General features: G+C 58.5%; 7 protein-coding genes across 7 annotated transcripts; 5 read left to right on the top strand and 2 right to left on the bottom strand.

Annotated features, from left to right (window-relative positions):
• Window positions 1–114: 114 nt before the first annotated feature.
• On the top strand, window positions 115–660 carry SPRG_00603 (hypothetical protein; the record flags this gene model as incomplete). Its single annotated transcript, XM_012338828.1, has 3 exons — window positions 115–156; window positions 206–586; window positions 634–660. 3 exons carry the CDS (start codon window positions 115–117, stop codon window positions 658–660), a joined length of 450 nt encoding a protein of 149 aa, XP_012194218.1.
• Window positions 661–1,177: 517 nt separating this feature from the next.
• Window positions 1,178–3,861, top strand: SPRG_00602 (hypothetical protein). Its single transcript, XM_012338827.1, has 9 exons — window positions 1,178–1,296; window positions 1,349–1,526; window positions 1,576–1,650; window positions 1,694–1,722; window positions 1,763–1,809; window positions 1,860–1,999; window positions 2,049–2,216; window positions 2,270–2,542; window positions 2,584–3,861. Exons 1-9 carry the CDS (start codon window positions 1,204–1,206, stop codon window positions 3,819–3,821), a joined length of 2,241 nt encoding a protein of 746 aa, XP_012194217.1. The 5' UTR covers window positions 1,178–1,203; the 3' UTR covers window positions 3,822–3,861.
• Window positions 3,862–4,669: 808 nt separating this feature from the next.
• On the top strand, window positions 4,670–6,378 carry SPRG_00601 (hypothetical protein). The gene is made up of 4 exons (XM_012338826.1): window positions 4,670–5,493; window positions 5,549–5,837; window positions 5,890–6,007; window positions 6,051–6,378. Exons 1-4 carry the CDS (start codon window positions 4,698–4,700, stop codon window positions 6,261–6,263), a joined length of 1,416 nt encoding a protein of 471 aa, XP_012194216.1. The 5' UTR covers window positions 4,670–4,697; the 3' UTR covers window positions 6,264–6,378.
• On the bottom strand, window positions 6,326–7,481 carry SPRG_00600 (hypothetical protein; the record flags this gene model as incomplete). Its single annotated transcript, XM_012338825.1, has 1 exon — window positions 6,326–7,481. Exon 1 carries the CDS (start codon window positions 7,472–7,474, stop codon window positions 6,326–6,328), a length of 1,149 nt encoding a protein of 382 aa, XP_012194215.1. The 5' UTR covers window positions 7,475–7,481.
• A 1,231-nt stretch (window positions 7,482–8,712) lies between these two features.
• SPRG_00599 (hypothetical protein) lies at window positions 8,713–9,502 on the top strand. The gene has a single exon (XM_012338824.1). It carries the CDS (start codon window positions 8,728–8,730, stop codon window positions 9,421–9,423), a length of 696 nt encoding a protein of 231 aa, XP_012194214.1. The 5' UTR covers window positions 8,713–8,727; the 3' UTR covers window positions 9,424–9,502.
• A 273-nt stretch (window positions 9,503–9,775) lies between these two features.
• Window positions 9,776–10,702, top strand: SPRG_00598 (hypothetical protein). Its single transcript, XM_012338823.1, has one exon. It carries the CDS (start codon window positions 9,834–9,836, stop codon window positions 10,635–10,637), a length of 804 nt encoding a protein of 267 aa, XP_012194213.1. The 5' UTR covers window positions 9,776–9,833; the 3' UTR covers window positions 10,638–10,702.
• A 43-nt stretch (window positions 10,703–10,745) lies between these two features.
• SPRG_00597 (hypothetical protein) lies at window positions 10,746–12,825 on the bottom strand. The gene is made up of 10 exons (XM_012338822.1): window positions 12,704–12,825; window positions 12,476–12,659; window positions 12,380–12,416; window positions 12,146–12,314; window positions 12,052–12,087; window positions 11,903–12,004; window positions 11,568–11,855; window positions 11,411–11,520; window positions 11,321–11,367; window positions 10,746–11,276 (listed from the first exon to the last, which is right to left on the bottom strand). The coding sequence occupies exons 1-10, from the start codon at window positions 12,752–12,754 to the stop codon at window positions 10,750–10,752; spliced, it is 1,551 nt and encodes a 516-aa protein (XP_012194212.1). The 5' UTR covers window positions 12,755–12,825; the 3' UTR covers window positions 10,746–10,749.
• Window positions 12,826–13,474: the final 649 nt, after the last annotated feature.

The following is a 13,474-nucleotide window of genomic DNA, read 5'->3' as shown; positions in this document are numbered from 1 at the left end:
TCCCACCGAGGACCCCACGGATGACTGACCCATCGGAGGACCCCACCGACGACCCCACGGATGATGACCCATCCGGAGGACCCCTCCCGAGGACCCCTCCTGAGGACCCAACCTATGGCCGTCCCCGAGCCCATCGGTCAATCCCACACCAAGCCCGTCGAATGGAAGCATTCCAACGAACCCGCCCAACACGGACTGTGTCAAGATCAGTGTCGTGGGCGATGCAACGTACTGCATTCCGGGCCCGATCTGTGTCGGCGCGCACGACTACCCTGCGGGTAAGAATTGCCCCAAGAAGGGCGACGTCGCTGGCCAAGACTGCGTCGGCGGTATTCCGAGCTACTCGAACGGCCAGTGCGTCTTGACGACCGATGCCGTGTGCCAGCAAATGAATGACGGTGTGTGGGGGTGCATGCTCCCGGAGGCCGCGCCGATGGCGCCCACCAGCAACTCGTCCACGACAGTCAAGATGGCGGTCGCTGCATCAACGGATCTGTCGCCGCCCGACTACACGGGGTATTTTGTCGCGGGCGGCACTGTCGCCGCGGTCGCGGCCGTCGCCATGGCCGTGCTTATTGTCAAAAAGGTGCGCAAACAAACAGCTACAAGGACGGGTGTCCGATGGAGATCCAGCACAACGCCGAGACACCGGTGCTTTGAGCGTCGTCGAGTGCTGTCACTATTTGCTAATACGTAATTTCCGCTTCTCAATGTACACTTGATACAGTAGTTTGCATCTTCAACTCCTCATACTAGCGGAGGAAAGAAAGCTCCCGACGTTGGACCCCATCATCTCGTCGCTCCAGCCACTCGGGCGTCCATCCATGCTGCGAAATGGCGTCATTGCTCCGATGACGCTACCCCATCAACTCGGCAATGGCACTCTTGGGTGGCCGTCACGGCCACCAGTTTCACCCGAGCCACTGTCAAAATCTGCATTCTGCTCTTGGCGCTCGGATGACACTATCTCACCGTAGTCGACTTCTATCGTACGTACCAGCGGAGCCCAGGGTCTTGTACCCCAAGGCGCTGCAGACAACTTTCACAGCCGTGCATGCAAGTACGAGATTACGTGAAAGTGCAAAGGCAAGTGTTCACGACCGGCTGCATACTTGTCGCGCTTTGGTGAGAGTGGATGCGCCATATCTGTCAATGTTTCAACGAAGTGTATCACGACAAAACGGCGGAAAAGATTCGCAGCCGATGGGTGACGGTGAGGAGGCGCCTGATCCCCGGTCGCTCAAGGATGCGCTTGTGCGCGACGTGGCATGGGCCGAGAAGACGCTTGACGCGCACGTACGACAACGACTTCTCTGCTGCAAAACACGTACACGCACTTGACGCGTAGGCTGCCACGTACGCCCACGAGTGCACCGTCTGCCACAGCAAACAAACGATCCTCCTCGTCGCGCAGCAACACGTCTACTGCCGCATGTGCCGGACGACGACAGCCAACGTCTACTGCCGACCACGCCCTAGCGACAAGATCAGCGAGCTCGAGCGCCTCTCCAAGAGCGCTGCCAACGGTCCGTCATTCCATGTCATCTCCAACAAGAGATGCCAACCGGCAAATAGAAATGCTGCGGGAGATGCTTGCCGCTTTTGAGCTACCCCACAACAAGAGTCTCTTGACCAACGCCAAAGTACAAGGTAGTCATAGCTCGCCATCGAAAAACTTAGCGCCGATTCCTAGCGCGAAACCAGCTCCTTCTCGTCGTCCAGGTTGGCGACTCCCGAGCAAAGTGTTTTAATGCCTTTGTAGACGTATATTCCGCTTGCGCTAAACATTGTTGGTGCCGTCATTGTCCAGTTGCGACCGGCGTCTGCACGATCATGCAACTCACAAAATAGGCGCGTAGGTATGGCTTCGCCAACTCGCTCGAAGGCGTCCTCAAGAGCCTTCGGGCAATTCAAGAGCACTGCGGCGACGACACAGCTCTCCACGAGGGTCTCATCCAGCTTCGCATCCTCTTTTCGCCCTTTAACACGTTTGAGCTTGGTATTATAGCTCGAGATAATAGAAATGTAGTAGCTGCTTTTCTCTGTAGACGACGCCCGCATTCGCCAAGACGACGTCGACGCTGCGCACAAAGCGATCGAAGCCGAAGCGCAGCGCGCCGCCGAAGCAAAAAAGCTCGAGGCGCTGGCACAAGAGCGCCGCGACATGGCGCTCAAGCGGGCGACAAAGGCGGCGCGCGGCCTCGACCCCAACCAGAGTATATTTCCCTCTTGGAAACTATTGTCGATACTCTCCCGTGCATGCATCTAGTCTATGAGCCCGTCATTGTTCGGCAACCCCCTCGCGAGATGATGCTGGTACCGGGTCGCCAGGCCTTTCTGAGCATCGTCGCCACGCGCACTGAGATCTATCAATGGACCTTCAACGGCACACCGCTGCCAGACGAAACCCCGGGCATTCGTGGCACACGGAGCGCGTACCTTCGCATCTCGTTCTTCACGAAAGCCATGAGCGGCCAGTACGCATGCATTTGTACGAACGATGACGGCTGCATGACGAGTGATACATGCACGCTCGCGATGGGTACGTAGAGTTGAATCGTCCATACTAAATGCTCCGCGTAGCCCAGCTCCAGCCAACGCTGCTTCGCCGCGTGACTGTACCGTCCACGCCGCACGACTTGTGTGTGGATGCGACGACCGAGTACATGATTGTATTGGCGTCCCGTGGTGTCGAGTTTCGGCACAAAACGACGCTGGCGGTATCGCGGACCGAGAATGCTCCTCCTTGCACCGACAAGAGCCTCGTCCTCGCGGGCGATCGCGACACGCTCTTGGTCGGCCTCGCCAACGGGTCGCTTCAAGTGTGGCGCACTCAACGTCGGCTGCAACCGCCCGTGCGCGAGCCGACGCTAACAACGATGAAGAAGGTGCCGTCGGTACGGCACATGAACGTCGTATCCGACGTAAAGGCTCCGCCGCTCAAACGCATGGCCACCCGGCGCGCCAGCGTGACGTCGGTGGTGCACGTTCTCCGCACCGAGCGCCACGCCACCTCGCTGCCCAAGATCGCAAGCATGTCCTTCTTTGCCAACAAGGCGTGGCTGCTCCTGTCCGACAAATCCAGCACGTTGCAGCTGTACCGTCTGAAACCGGCTCCGGACGACAGGCTCTTGCCGCTCCTCTTGGCAACTTTCGTGATTGCGGCCCCCGGAAAAATGCGCATCAAGGCGATCGCGGCCAGTGCAGCGCTACCGTTCGTGGCCGTTGCATATGAGCACGTCGCGTCGGTCGACCTCTTCCAAGTACGCACCTCGACGTATGCGAAGACGACGATTGCGACGCGGCATCGCATCTCGGCACTGGCGATGCCTGCGTGGGGCTACGAGCTCGCGATCGGCGAGCAAGGTGTGCAGCACGGTTTTCTGAGCATTTTCAATGTGGAGACGCGGCACCGGATGTGGCACACACGCGGGCACTTTGGCCCGATCGAGCACTTGCAGTACATTGGCAACTTTGTCTTGTGCACGCTCGGGATGGACCGCAGCGTCAAGCTCTGGGACACGACGAAACGCGCGTGCCTTCTCGAGTTCGTGCCCCAGTCCGGGATCCCGTCGACGCTGCGAACGTTTTTCTATGCGACGCCAGAGACCTCGACGGCCTGCGCGATTGCGCTCGGATATTATACCAAGCAACTCGAGGTGTGGCATGTCGCGTCGCTCGACAAGGTACTCGCCAGCATCGAGACGGAGCATTTGTACGCCGTCGTGATGGTGCAGAAGCAATGGCGCGGCGCACTGGCCCGCCGCCGACTGCGACGCGCTGCTGTCTTTGCTGCTGCCGCCGACAACCGTGCGCCTTAAAACATACTAGTGAACACTGGCGCTTTTCAATGGACAGGACAAGATCGCGTCATCGGCGAGCATCCATTCAAGCGCAACCAGAGAGGCTCTTGACTTGGTTGCCGTTGATGGCCGAAAGGCAAAGTCACGCATTAAGCTCAACCCGGGAGCGACGAAGAGCCGATGAGAGAGGCTACGACTAGATGTCGGTGGCTCGAGAGACGGAGAGATTCGAGTCAGATTCCTGAAGAACCGGGAGTGGACCGACACGATTGATCGCTCGCGTAATGCCAGAACGCGCCTCCGTACACCTGCTGATGTTCAATTTTATTCGGCCGTTGATTGGCTGCACGCGAGCCCAAAGTTCAGAAAACCACCAATCGTATGCGCTGGCGTAGGTCGACGCACTTCACAGCACTTGCTCAAATCGTCGTGCGGCGTTGACCTTCTCGAAAACGCCCCATGGCATGCACGGCGCTGTCGTGCTTCGAGCCTCTCGTCACCACAGCCTCAAAGATCATGGCGTGCATGCGTCTCTCGGTGGTCGCCACGCCAACGCACATTTCTGGAATGCAAGCTCATATTTCACCGTGTCCTATATTTCATATTTCACCATTTCACAAATATTTCACATGTCGTGGGATTACCACGACCGAGTCCCATCGCGTGCCACGCAAGCTGCCGACGCCCAACGAAATCGATGCGATGGGTACGCATGGGTGCCAAGCGTCATGGTCGGACGGCAGCGCCAAAGTCGCGAGTTCGCACACATGTGTAATGGTTTTGTTGAGATACATATGATATTTCACCCGTGGTTTGAGACAGCATTGAGAATCTCCGTATCGACCTTGCAGAGGCAACACTCGCGAATTCGTTCCGTGGCCGTTCCGAGACTGCATGGACGACATCCGCCAAGCCGCCGAGAGCCTCCAGCGCGTGCTCGCCTTTGTCGAGCGCGAGCAGAACCAGCACATGCTGCCAACGTCTCCGATGGCCGCGCTGCAGAAGCGCGTGCTGGAGCTCGAGAACCAGCTCAAGGAAGCCCGCGACGAGAAGGAGTATTGGTTCCGCAAGAGCTCTGGCATTGACGACAACTTTCACAACTCGAACCGGCGCCCGCGCTCCAACTCGGAGCTGCGCGTGATCGCCGACACGATGTCGCGTGGCAGCGACGAGAGCCTGAGCGACCTCGAGAAGGACGACGGTGCGGGCGTGCCCGGCTGGGACAAGCGCGCGCCGTTCCGCCTCCTCCAGTGCAGCGACGAAGAGTGCGAAGTCTTCACGGCGCAGCACCGCAACATTCGCACACAGCACCGCGCCAAGAACAACGTGCAAATGATGTGGGACACGCCGCCGACCACCGTGCTCCTCGTGAAGAAGCCCAACGACGCCGACATTACCGATACCATGTTCGCCGTCGCCAAGTGGCTCATGCACGAGAAGGGCATGCGCGTCTTCCTCGAGCCTGTCGTCCACGCTGCGGTCGCCAAGGACCTCCCGCAGGCGCGCACGTGGTCGACGTCGTACGACTGGCTTCTCAAGCAAAACGAAATCGACTTTGTCGTGTCGCTCGGCGGCGATGGCACCGTGCTCTGGGTCTCGTCGCTCTTCCACATGAGCGTCCCGCCCGTGATCTCGTTTGCAATGGGGTCGCTCGGTTTCCTCACACCCTTTGACATTTCCCAACGCGAAGGTATCATTCTCGTGTCTAATTCGAATCCTCATGACACCACGACGTTTCCGAGTAGAACACCTCAAGCACTTGATCCGAGGTGGGTTCTACCTCTCGCTGCGGCAGCGCCTGCAGTGCACCGTCTTGCGTGCCAAGCCCGGTGTCGTCGAAGAGGTCCAGATGCCGATTCACGCGCTGAACGAAGTCGTGATTGACCGCGGCCCGTCGTCCGCCATGGTCGACCTCGACTGCTTCTGCGACGGCGTCGAGCTCACCAAGATCAGTGCCGATGGCATCATCATTGCGTCGCCGACCGGCTCGACCGCGTACTCGCTCTCGGCCGGCGGTAGCATGACCCATCCCAGGTACGACTCGCTCTTTTAAAGTCCTACGCACGGACGACACCATGCCTCTTAGCGTGCCGTGCATGCTGCTGACGCCGATTTGCCCGCACTCGCTCTCGTTCCGGCCACTGCTCTTCCACGACAGCGCGACGCTCAAGATCGTGCTTCCGTTCACGGCGCGCACACCCAGCGTACGCCCTGTGATGAGTACAAAACAGCTCATGATGGAAATAGGTCAACGTGTCTTTTGACGGCAAGACGCGGCTTCGGCTGGGCAAAGGCGACACGCTGTACGTGCGCGTGTCGTCGTACCCGCTGCCGTCCGTGTGCCGCCTCAACGAGAACGAAGACTGGTTCGAGTCGGTCAAGGTCAACTTGAATTGGAACCAGCGGCGTGAGCAAAAGCCCTGGGTGCCACTCGACGACCCGAGCCTGTCCAAAATGTAATTGTGTGTAGATGTGTACTAGACGATAGCGTAGCAGCGGGTGATAGATACTAGTCCTGTTATTTAATGGCGCTCGTCCTGCTGCGCGGCAATCTCGTCTCGAAGCAATTCGCAACGTGCAAGCGTGTCGGTCAGCAGCATGAGGGCTTCGTTGTGGACAGAGGCCTGCGTCTCGCTCCACTCGTCCAGCGACCGATCGGTGCTAACGGGCTCGAACCCGCCGCTGCTCAGCGACGACGGGCGCATGTCGAGCGTGCTGGCGCGCGTCCACTCTGTCGACGTACGACGATCCGCCTCGAGCCGCTTCACGTCGTCATCGAGCTTGGTCGGCGTTCGGAACCCGAGCTGCACGGGCTTGGGCGCTTGCTGGATGAGTTGCACGATGCGGCTGAACGGGCTCTTCTCGACAGGCTCGTTGTTGACCGAGACCAAGAGGTCACCGAGGCGCGCCATCATGATACCCGTCGCGACGCCTTTCCCTTGCGTAATGCGCTCGATGCGGCAGCCACCCGTCTTGGCCTGCGTCGTCGACTGCTTGAGGCGAATGCCAAGCTCGCCGCGCTTCCAGATTACGTAATAGTCGCAGCCCGAGCCGCGCAAATCAACATTGTCAAAGTCATCCGAGGCCTCGGTCTCGCACGGAAACTGCTGAAAGCAGAGACGCCCGCTGTTGAGCTCGCTGTAGATGTGCGAGTGCGCTTCCATGGAGCCGAGGAGTCGCTGGAGCTTGCTCATGAGCTCCGGGAGGTTGTCGCTAAAGTCGTCGGCGATCGCGTGCTCGCCCACAAAGCTCGTGCTGCGGCCAAGAAACGCGCGTTGGATCGTCTCTTGGCTCATCGTGTTGTACGGGTACATGCTGGTTATGAGGTCGTCCGTCGGCTCGCTCTCGGGCATGGGCGAGTAGATCTGGAGAAACTCAATGTGCGAATCGGGCAGCGTGTGGTCGTCGGCCAAGGCGAGCTCTAGCGGAAGGTGCTTCTCGTGACTGCGGACCCAGAGCGCGTCCGGGTACGCGTACACGAGCTTCTCGAGCACGACTAGCGGGATCGTCGGGTCGCAGCAGGCCCAGTGCAGCGGCAGGTTGCCCTGGAGGTCCGTTTCCATGGCATGGTCCGGGTCCATCTCGATCTTCATCTCGAGGGCCTTCCAGTCGCCAGCCATCGCGAGCTCGATCGCGCTGAGCTTGGACGACGCCGAGTACGACGTCGACATGCCTGCTTCCTGGATTGTGACTGCCCAATATCTGGCCTCGTTACAAGAACATCGCAGTGGGGCGAAAACGAGCTTACAAAATGCGAGATAAATTGTGCTCCAATAAGATCTACTATCGAGACCGAGCATTACAAAGTCTACACGGCGACGCGCTAGGTTGGTGACCTGCAGTACTAGTAGGGAGAGATAGCAGAAAGGAAGATAACAATGTCACGCTTGGATTAATGGCAGGATGTACGATCGTTCTTGAAGGGTCGGCGGTAGCGGTCGTCCGTTATCGAGCACTCGGCGAGCAATACTGCAGGTCCTCGCGTGTGCAGTCAGTGTGGAGAGTACCATGGGATAGCACGATGCAACGAGTCAGTAGAACGCAATGGATAGAGTGCACCTAGTGCACCTTCAGCTGAGCCGTCAGAGCCTGGCAGAAGCGTGTCGGTCGCGCAATCGCCGTGCGTGTTGAAGCATGTTGACGCGATGGTGTGGGATGGCGCAGTAAAGACAAGTGTGTACGATGACGTTTTCGTCATGCTTGCTGGAATGACGCGGAAGGCATGGATTTGAGCCGAGGCGTCGCCCACCTACGCGCCCTTCGTGATCATCGTTGTCGCTGCTATGTTGAGATCAAGCCCCGGTCGCTAGTACCTTGCGTCGGGTGCTCCTACGTTGTGCGTGCAAGGTCGCGTCCGCACCTGCTTGATACGACGCATGCTCGCGACCTCGAAGCGACGCGATGCCATGATACATGCAGGTTGACAACCTTTCGCGCCGGATCGCAATACGAACGTTTTGATTCGCGGATACGTGATAGGATTTTGAGATTCTACCAATCCCAAGCGTGGACATGCAAGCCTCATTTTCGACACAATGGACGAACGAGAGGGTTCACGGCTTCGCGACTGCCGTCTCGACTTGCCGCAACGTCAACTCGCACAGGCGCTGCGATGTAATGCTGCAACGTGCCCGTCGGTATCCTTCAACGCAGGTGTCGACATAAACACGACAAGTTCTCCGCGCCTGTCTGCGCGGCGAGCTGGTCTCGAGGATGACGAATTGGAACCCTTGCATCGCGTGTGTTCTCGACATCATGTCGTCGTCGTCTCGAGAACCAAGATCGCACCGAACAAAAGTCCTTTGTGTGAATTTCATCCAAATTCGAACGTTGCATTGCAAACCGTCGATATCGAAGATGCTGCTTTCGTGGAACGCTAACATGGAGATGGCGCTTCGAGATTGACACTCGACAAACGGCGTGGATGGCGACAAAGCTTGACGAACTGCAGCCCGCGGAGGCCATTTTGCTCGCACGGACCAGCGCGCCGCCGAAAAAAGCGTCGTCGTCGTCGTCGTCCACGCACCACATTGCACCCAACGAGTCCCTCGCCGACTTTGTGCGACGCGTGCGGCCGTCAACGCCGCATGCGACCAAACGCTGGATCTCGATCCGAGGACCGTACCCAGCCACCGCGCTGTTGCTCACGGACGAGCAGAAAGGCGCTTGCGTGGCCGAGCTGCGGGCGCTCATTGATGCGTGGTCGGAAGAGTTGATTCACGTACGGCCGACCGACGTTACACGGCAGGCGCGGATCGTCTCGGCCAGTGTGTTTGCGCTTGCGAAACAGTACAACTATGGCTCGGGGAAGCTCCTGGTGTCGCTCGAACCGTCGACCGTCGACGCCAATTGGTCGGCCATCGCGCTCGCGACGGTGCAAGGCGCGCTCGGGTGCAGTGCACGCATCTCCACGACGCACGCTTCGCCTCGGCTCCACATCGCATCCATCATCGTGTCCTGCTTCTGGGATGAAGCGAGGATGCTGCAAATCCTCTCCAAGTTATCAGAGCTTGGCTTGCATGTCACTGCCTTCAAGCCTGATATCTTCTCGGCCTTGCCCGGCTGCGACCTCCGGCGCCTGCACCTGCACACACTCCTCTACAACCCCACGTGCCCTTGACCACCCAAGACGCCTGGACAGAAACGCTTGGCATCTAGAACAAAAGACAAAAACGCAATAAGAAGTGATTTTTCGCCGATTACTGCAGTGCAGGTAGGCCAACGCGGCCGTCTTTGTATGGTCAACAAGCTCCATCGACATTAGCACACGGGCGAAGGCCGCGCGCCATCTTTGCGGCGCGGGGTGGAACCGGCGCGCCCTTTGACGTTGAAGTTGGGCGCGCAATGGGTCACAAAAGCCAGCTTGTCTCTTCGATTGAGTATACGCCTCTCACAATTGATACATTCGAAACCTCTGAGACAAGATACATTCCATAATTCCTGAAAGCAGGCAGCTGATTGGCCAAAATGCAAGAGAATGCCACCTTGCGACTTTTTTTGGAAGCGCCCGGTAAGATAACAAATCGGCCCATGTCCCTCACGCACAAACGGCGACCGGTGGCCACCGACGACGCGGCGAACGACGCCCATGAGCCCGCGCCGGCTCCTCGGTCGCTCTTGCCGCCGCTGCACCGCGGGCCCAAGGCCGAACAGACCAAGCCGGCGGCGACCACCGACGCCGAGCCGCTCGAGGCCACGGTCATTGACACGATGGAGCAAGCGCTCCTCAAGTGCATCCGCTACGTACTCCTCTCGATGGATCCGCAGCAGGCGCGCAACATGGCCAACTATATGCTCTATGTGTGTCACCGCGTCGGCGTCCTCTCGCCGCTCGCGCAGGCGCTTGAACAGAACGCCGAAGTTCAGCAGCTCTTGCAAAAGACGTCCGAGACAACGACGAAACACAACCAGTGGCAGCGGTGGTTATGGTCCTTCCTGGGCCGAACACCGACGGTGTCGCCGGCCTCGTCGCCCCGCGGCCAAGGTCCGCGGGATGATATGCTACTGGCGCAAGACGACGAGAACCTTGAAGTTGGCTGGGCCGTGCGGTACATGCAACGCGAAGCCAAGTTGCCAAAAGAAGTCAGCTGTCGCATGAAGCGCATGATGCACACCGAAGTGCCGCTCAACCTCTTCCGCGCCGAAGTCGAGTACGTCAAGAAGGACGCCGACGTCATTGGCTTTGTCACGCCCGATAGCTTTCCGCCGACGCCCATGGGGCGTCAAAACCAGACGCAGCGCACGACCTTTTATACCGTCGCGGTCCTCGACCTCGCGACCAAGGCGCTCCAAGACCTGCAAGCCCAGTCGTCGTCTGCCACGACCACGACGTGAGTCCACCGCCGCTGCTGCGAACATTGATTATTGGACTATAAATAGTGGCTAACTTATAAGATGCAACAAACTTCACACACAATATTGTCTTGCAAAAAACAAACCGATCCAATTACTGGCGCCGCCAAAAGAGGTACATGCCCAAGGCCGCGGCGCCGGCGTAGATCACATGATCCAAGGTCGCGTGCTCGAGGACCGTGTCGACCGCGTCATCGAGCGTCGCCGTCACAATGTCCGTCATGTCTTCGACAAGCTTTTGGCGCGCGGGCACTTGGCGGGCGAGCGCCACCTCGGATGTCGACGATGCCGTGGCGCTAATATCGTCTCCGACAACTTCCATGTCGAGGTTCGTGTCGTCCATCTCGTCGTCCGACAAACTCATCCGCTCGAGACGAACTGCAGGGACCGCGCCGTCCTGGACGAGGCGAAACACGGCGTTGCAATACTCGGCCACGACCTGTGGCGACCACGGTACACGGTCCGGGCCTTCATAAAAGCCCAAGTGACCGCCGCCGTGGGTCACCGCGAGCACAATGTTAGGGTTCGCGGCGCAGTCGTCGTACGGAATGCCTTGCTGGACGCAAATCGGGTCGTCGTACGCCGAGAGAAAGAGCGTCGGGATGGCAATGTGCTTGATGTCTAGAGAAATGTCTCGACCAGGTCGCAGTTATGGAGATGCGTACAGTGCACGCTCGATCCTTGGCGGTAAAAATCGCTGACCGTCTCGTACCTAACACGTTGCTTGAAGAAAGCAGCACCAAGACAAACGGTACCCAAACACGAGACGGGTAAAGCGGTCGTCGTACTCGCGCAGGTTCGTCGCGCTCCGGAGGTGGTCGAGGTCGACGATCGGATGGTCCTGAAACACTTCGTGGGCATTCGTCTAAGCAGAAAAGATGCCAATCCGCTAGGGGCGGGTATCAAATCTACCTGGCGAAAGACCACGTCGATGAGGTTCTTGGTCATAATGTTGTTGTACGTGAGGCGGTTGAGCCACGAGCCCATCAAGTGGTGGCTCGACGTCGTGAGGCAGTACGGGTTTCCGACCGCGACCGCCGCCGTGAGCAAGCACCGGTCGCTTTCTTCGCCCACAAACTTGGTCAAGATATTGGCCCCGAGCGAGTACCCGACGCCAAGCAGCACGCTTGTCGGCACGTGCGCTGCCCGGAGGTATGCCACGACCTCGCGCACATCCTGCGTGTACGCGGCGCAGAAGAGCTAATGGCAATACCTGAGACAATCAAAGCCTTTAAAGACGTACGCACCTTGGGCGTCGCGAGCTTGGTCTTGCCACAGCCGCGGGCGTTCATGACGACGACGCGCCAGCCGTTCTGGATCAACGCCACGACGCCGCTGCGCACGTATTTCTGCAGTTGGTGTGTGAGATCCTTCTCTATGCCGTACAGCTTGACACCTCGTGGCTGCCACCGGCAAGACCATGCAGGATGAGCTATTTGCATAGAAGGAGCCCCTCGTCAGCGTGGATGAACCAAGGCGACGTGTCGTACGACGGTTGGCTTGTTGTGTGCATTGATTGATGGCGACGCCGGCACCGACGCAGCACCTGTCGCCCAGTCCAAAGACAAGACGCCGCCGTCCGAAAGAGAAAAGAGCTCGCGGCGGTACTCGACGCGCGGCTCGTCGTTCTCGGCCGCAACGGCGAGCGTCTGTAGATGCCTATGGTAGTGTTACCATCAAATAATGCACTGCCGCAAGCTATCGTCGATGCTCGTTGTTCGTACCCATTGAAGAGGTACCAGGTTGGGTGGTATGGGGCACCTACATGTACGTCAATCAATGGCAGCTGAAGCGTGAGGATCCTCGATGGGACGACGTACGAAGACGCGGGCAGGCGGCTACAAGCCGGCGCATGACATCGTTTCCTTGGTACGTCAAGGCAGGCACACGAGCCGTGCAGTAGTAGTGCAACTTGTAGACGCCAATGAGGCTCAAGCGCACGGCGACATGGGCGAAGATCGCAAGCCACACCAGTGCAAGCAGAGTCACGACGAGGCTTGGAGGCTAGACACATACGCATGGGCGGAGACAGCTCGACGGCTTCGTACCGACGCTTCTCCTGGGCGGAGGACTGCGCTGAGGACGTCCAAGAGACCCATGCTGCTGCTCGTGATGCTTCGCGATCCCGACTGAGTGCTTGGTGCCACCAGGTCCTGACCAACGATCCTAATTAGGACCTCCAAGCGTTTCGTCAACGCACTGTCGCAAGGGCCTTGCGTAATCCATCGGTGGGATTTGCTCGTTCATCACCGTGTGAATTGTGTAAAACCTCTTTCTATCGATTTCTACGTGTGAATCACATCAGTCCGTGTGGTTTATTCATTGATACAGTATATTCGAATGCGATCTTCAAGATGCCTGCACGACACACTGAGTACAAGGCTGCGCCTGAGCACATGCCGCAAATCTGCCGCACGACGACAAGGCAAGTATTTGCGCACGAGAAGCCCCTTTCCAGCTCTAGAAACAAAGAATTGACGAAATGAACTGTGTTCCATCCTGTGCCACACAGTGTTTGAAACACTGTTTCAGTTGAAACTGCCACAGCAACAGCAGACCTGGGCTGCATCCAGTGGCTTCTCTGGGTGGACACGCCACTTTCAACGATGGTCATCACTTGTGCTGCAACAAACCAAACCGTATCGCTCTCAGTACCAGCCCAAGCGTGAGGTTCGCTGACGTCTGATGCCGAGGTCCAACCGGAGAGCTCAAGGTGGGGGCGGCAGAAGAAGCGGTCAGTTGTCGCTCATTACTGTATGGGCCGCCTGAGCAGCCCGAGAGTGCGCCTCGTCCAGGCTCGTTTTCAGTCACTTGAAGTT

The sequence above is a fragment of the Saprolegnia parasitica genome (genome assembly GCF_000151545.1).
Source record: "Saprolegnia parasitica CBS 223.65 unplaced genomic scaffold supercont2.2, whole genome shotgun sequence".
Taxonomy (NCBI): Eukaryota; Oomycota; class Saprolegniomycetes; order Saprolegniales; family Saprolegniaceae; genus Saprolegnia; species Saprolegnia parasitica.
The sequence above is the reverse complement of the archived record's forward strand: the minus strand, read 5'-3'. Positions and strand labels throughout refer to the sequence as shown.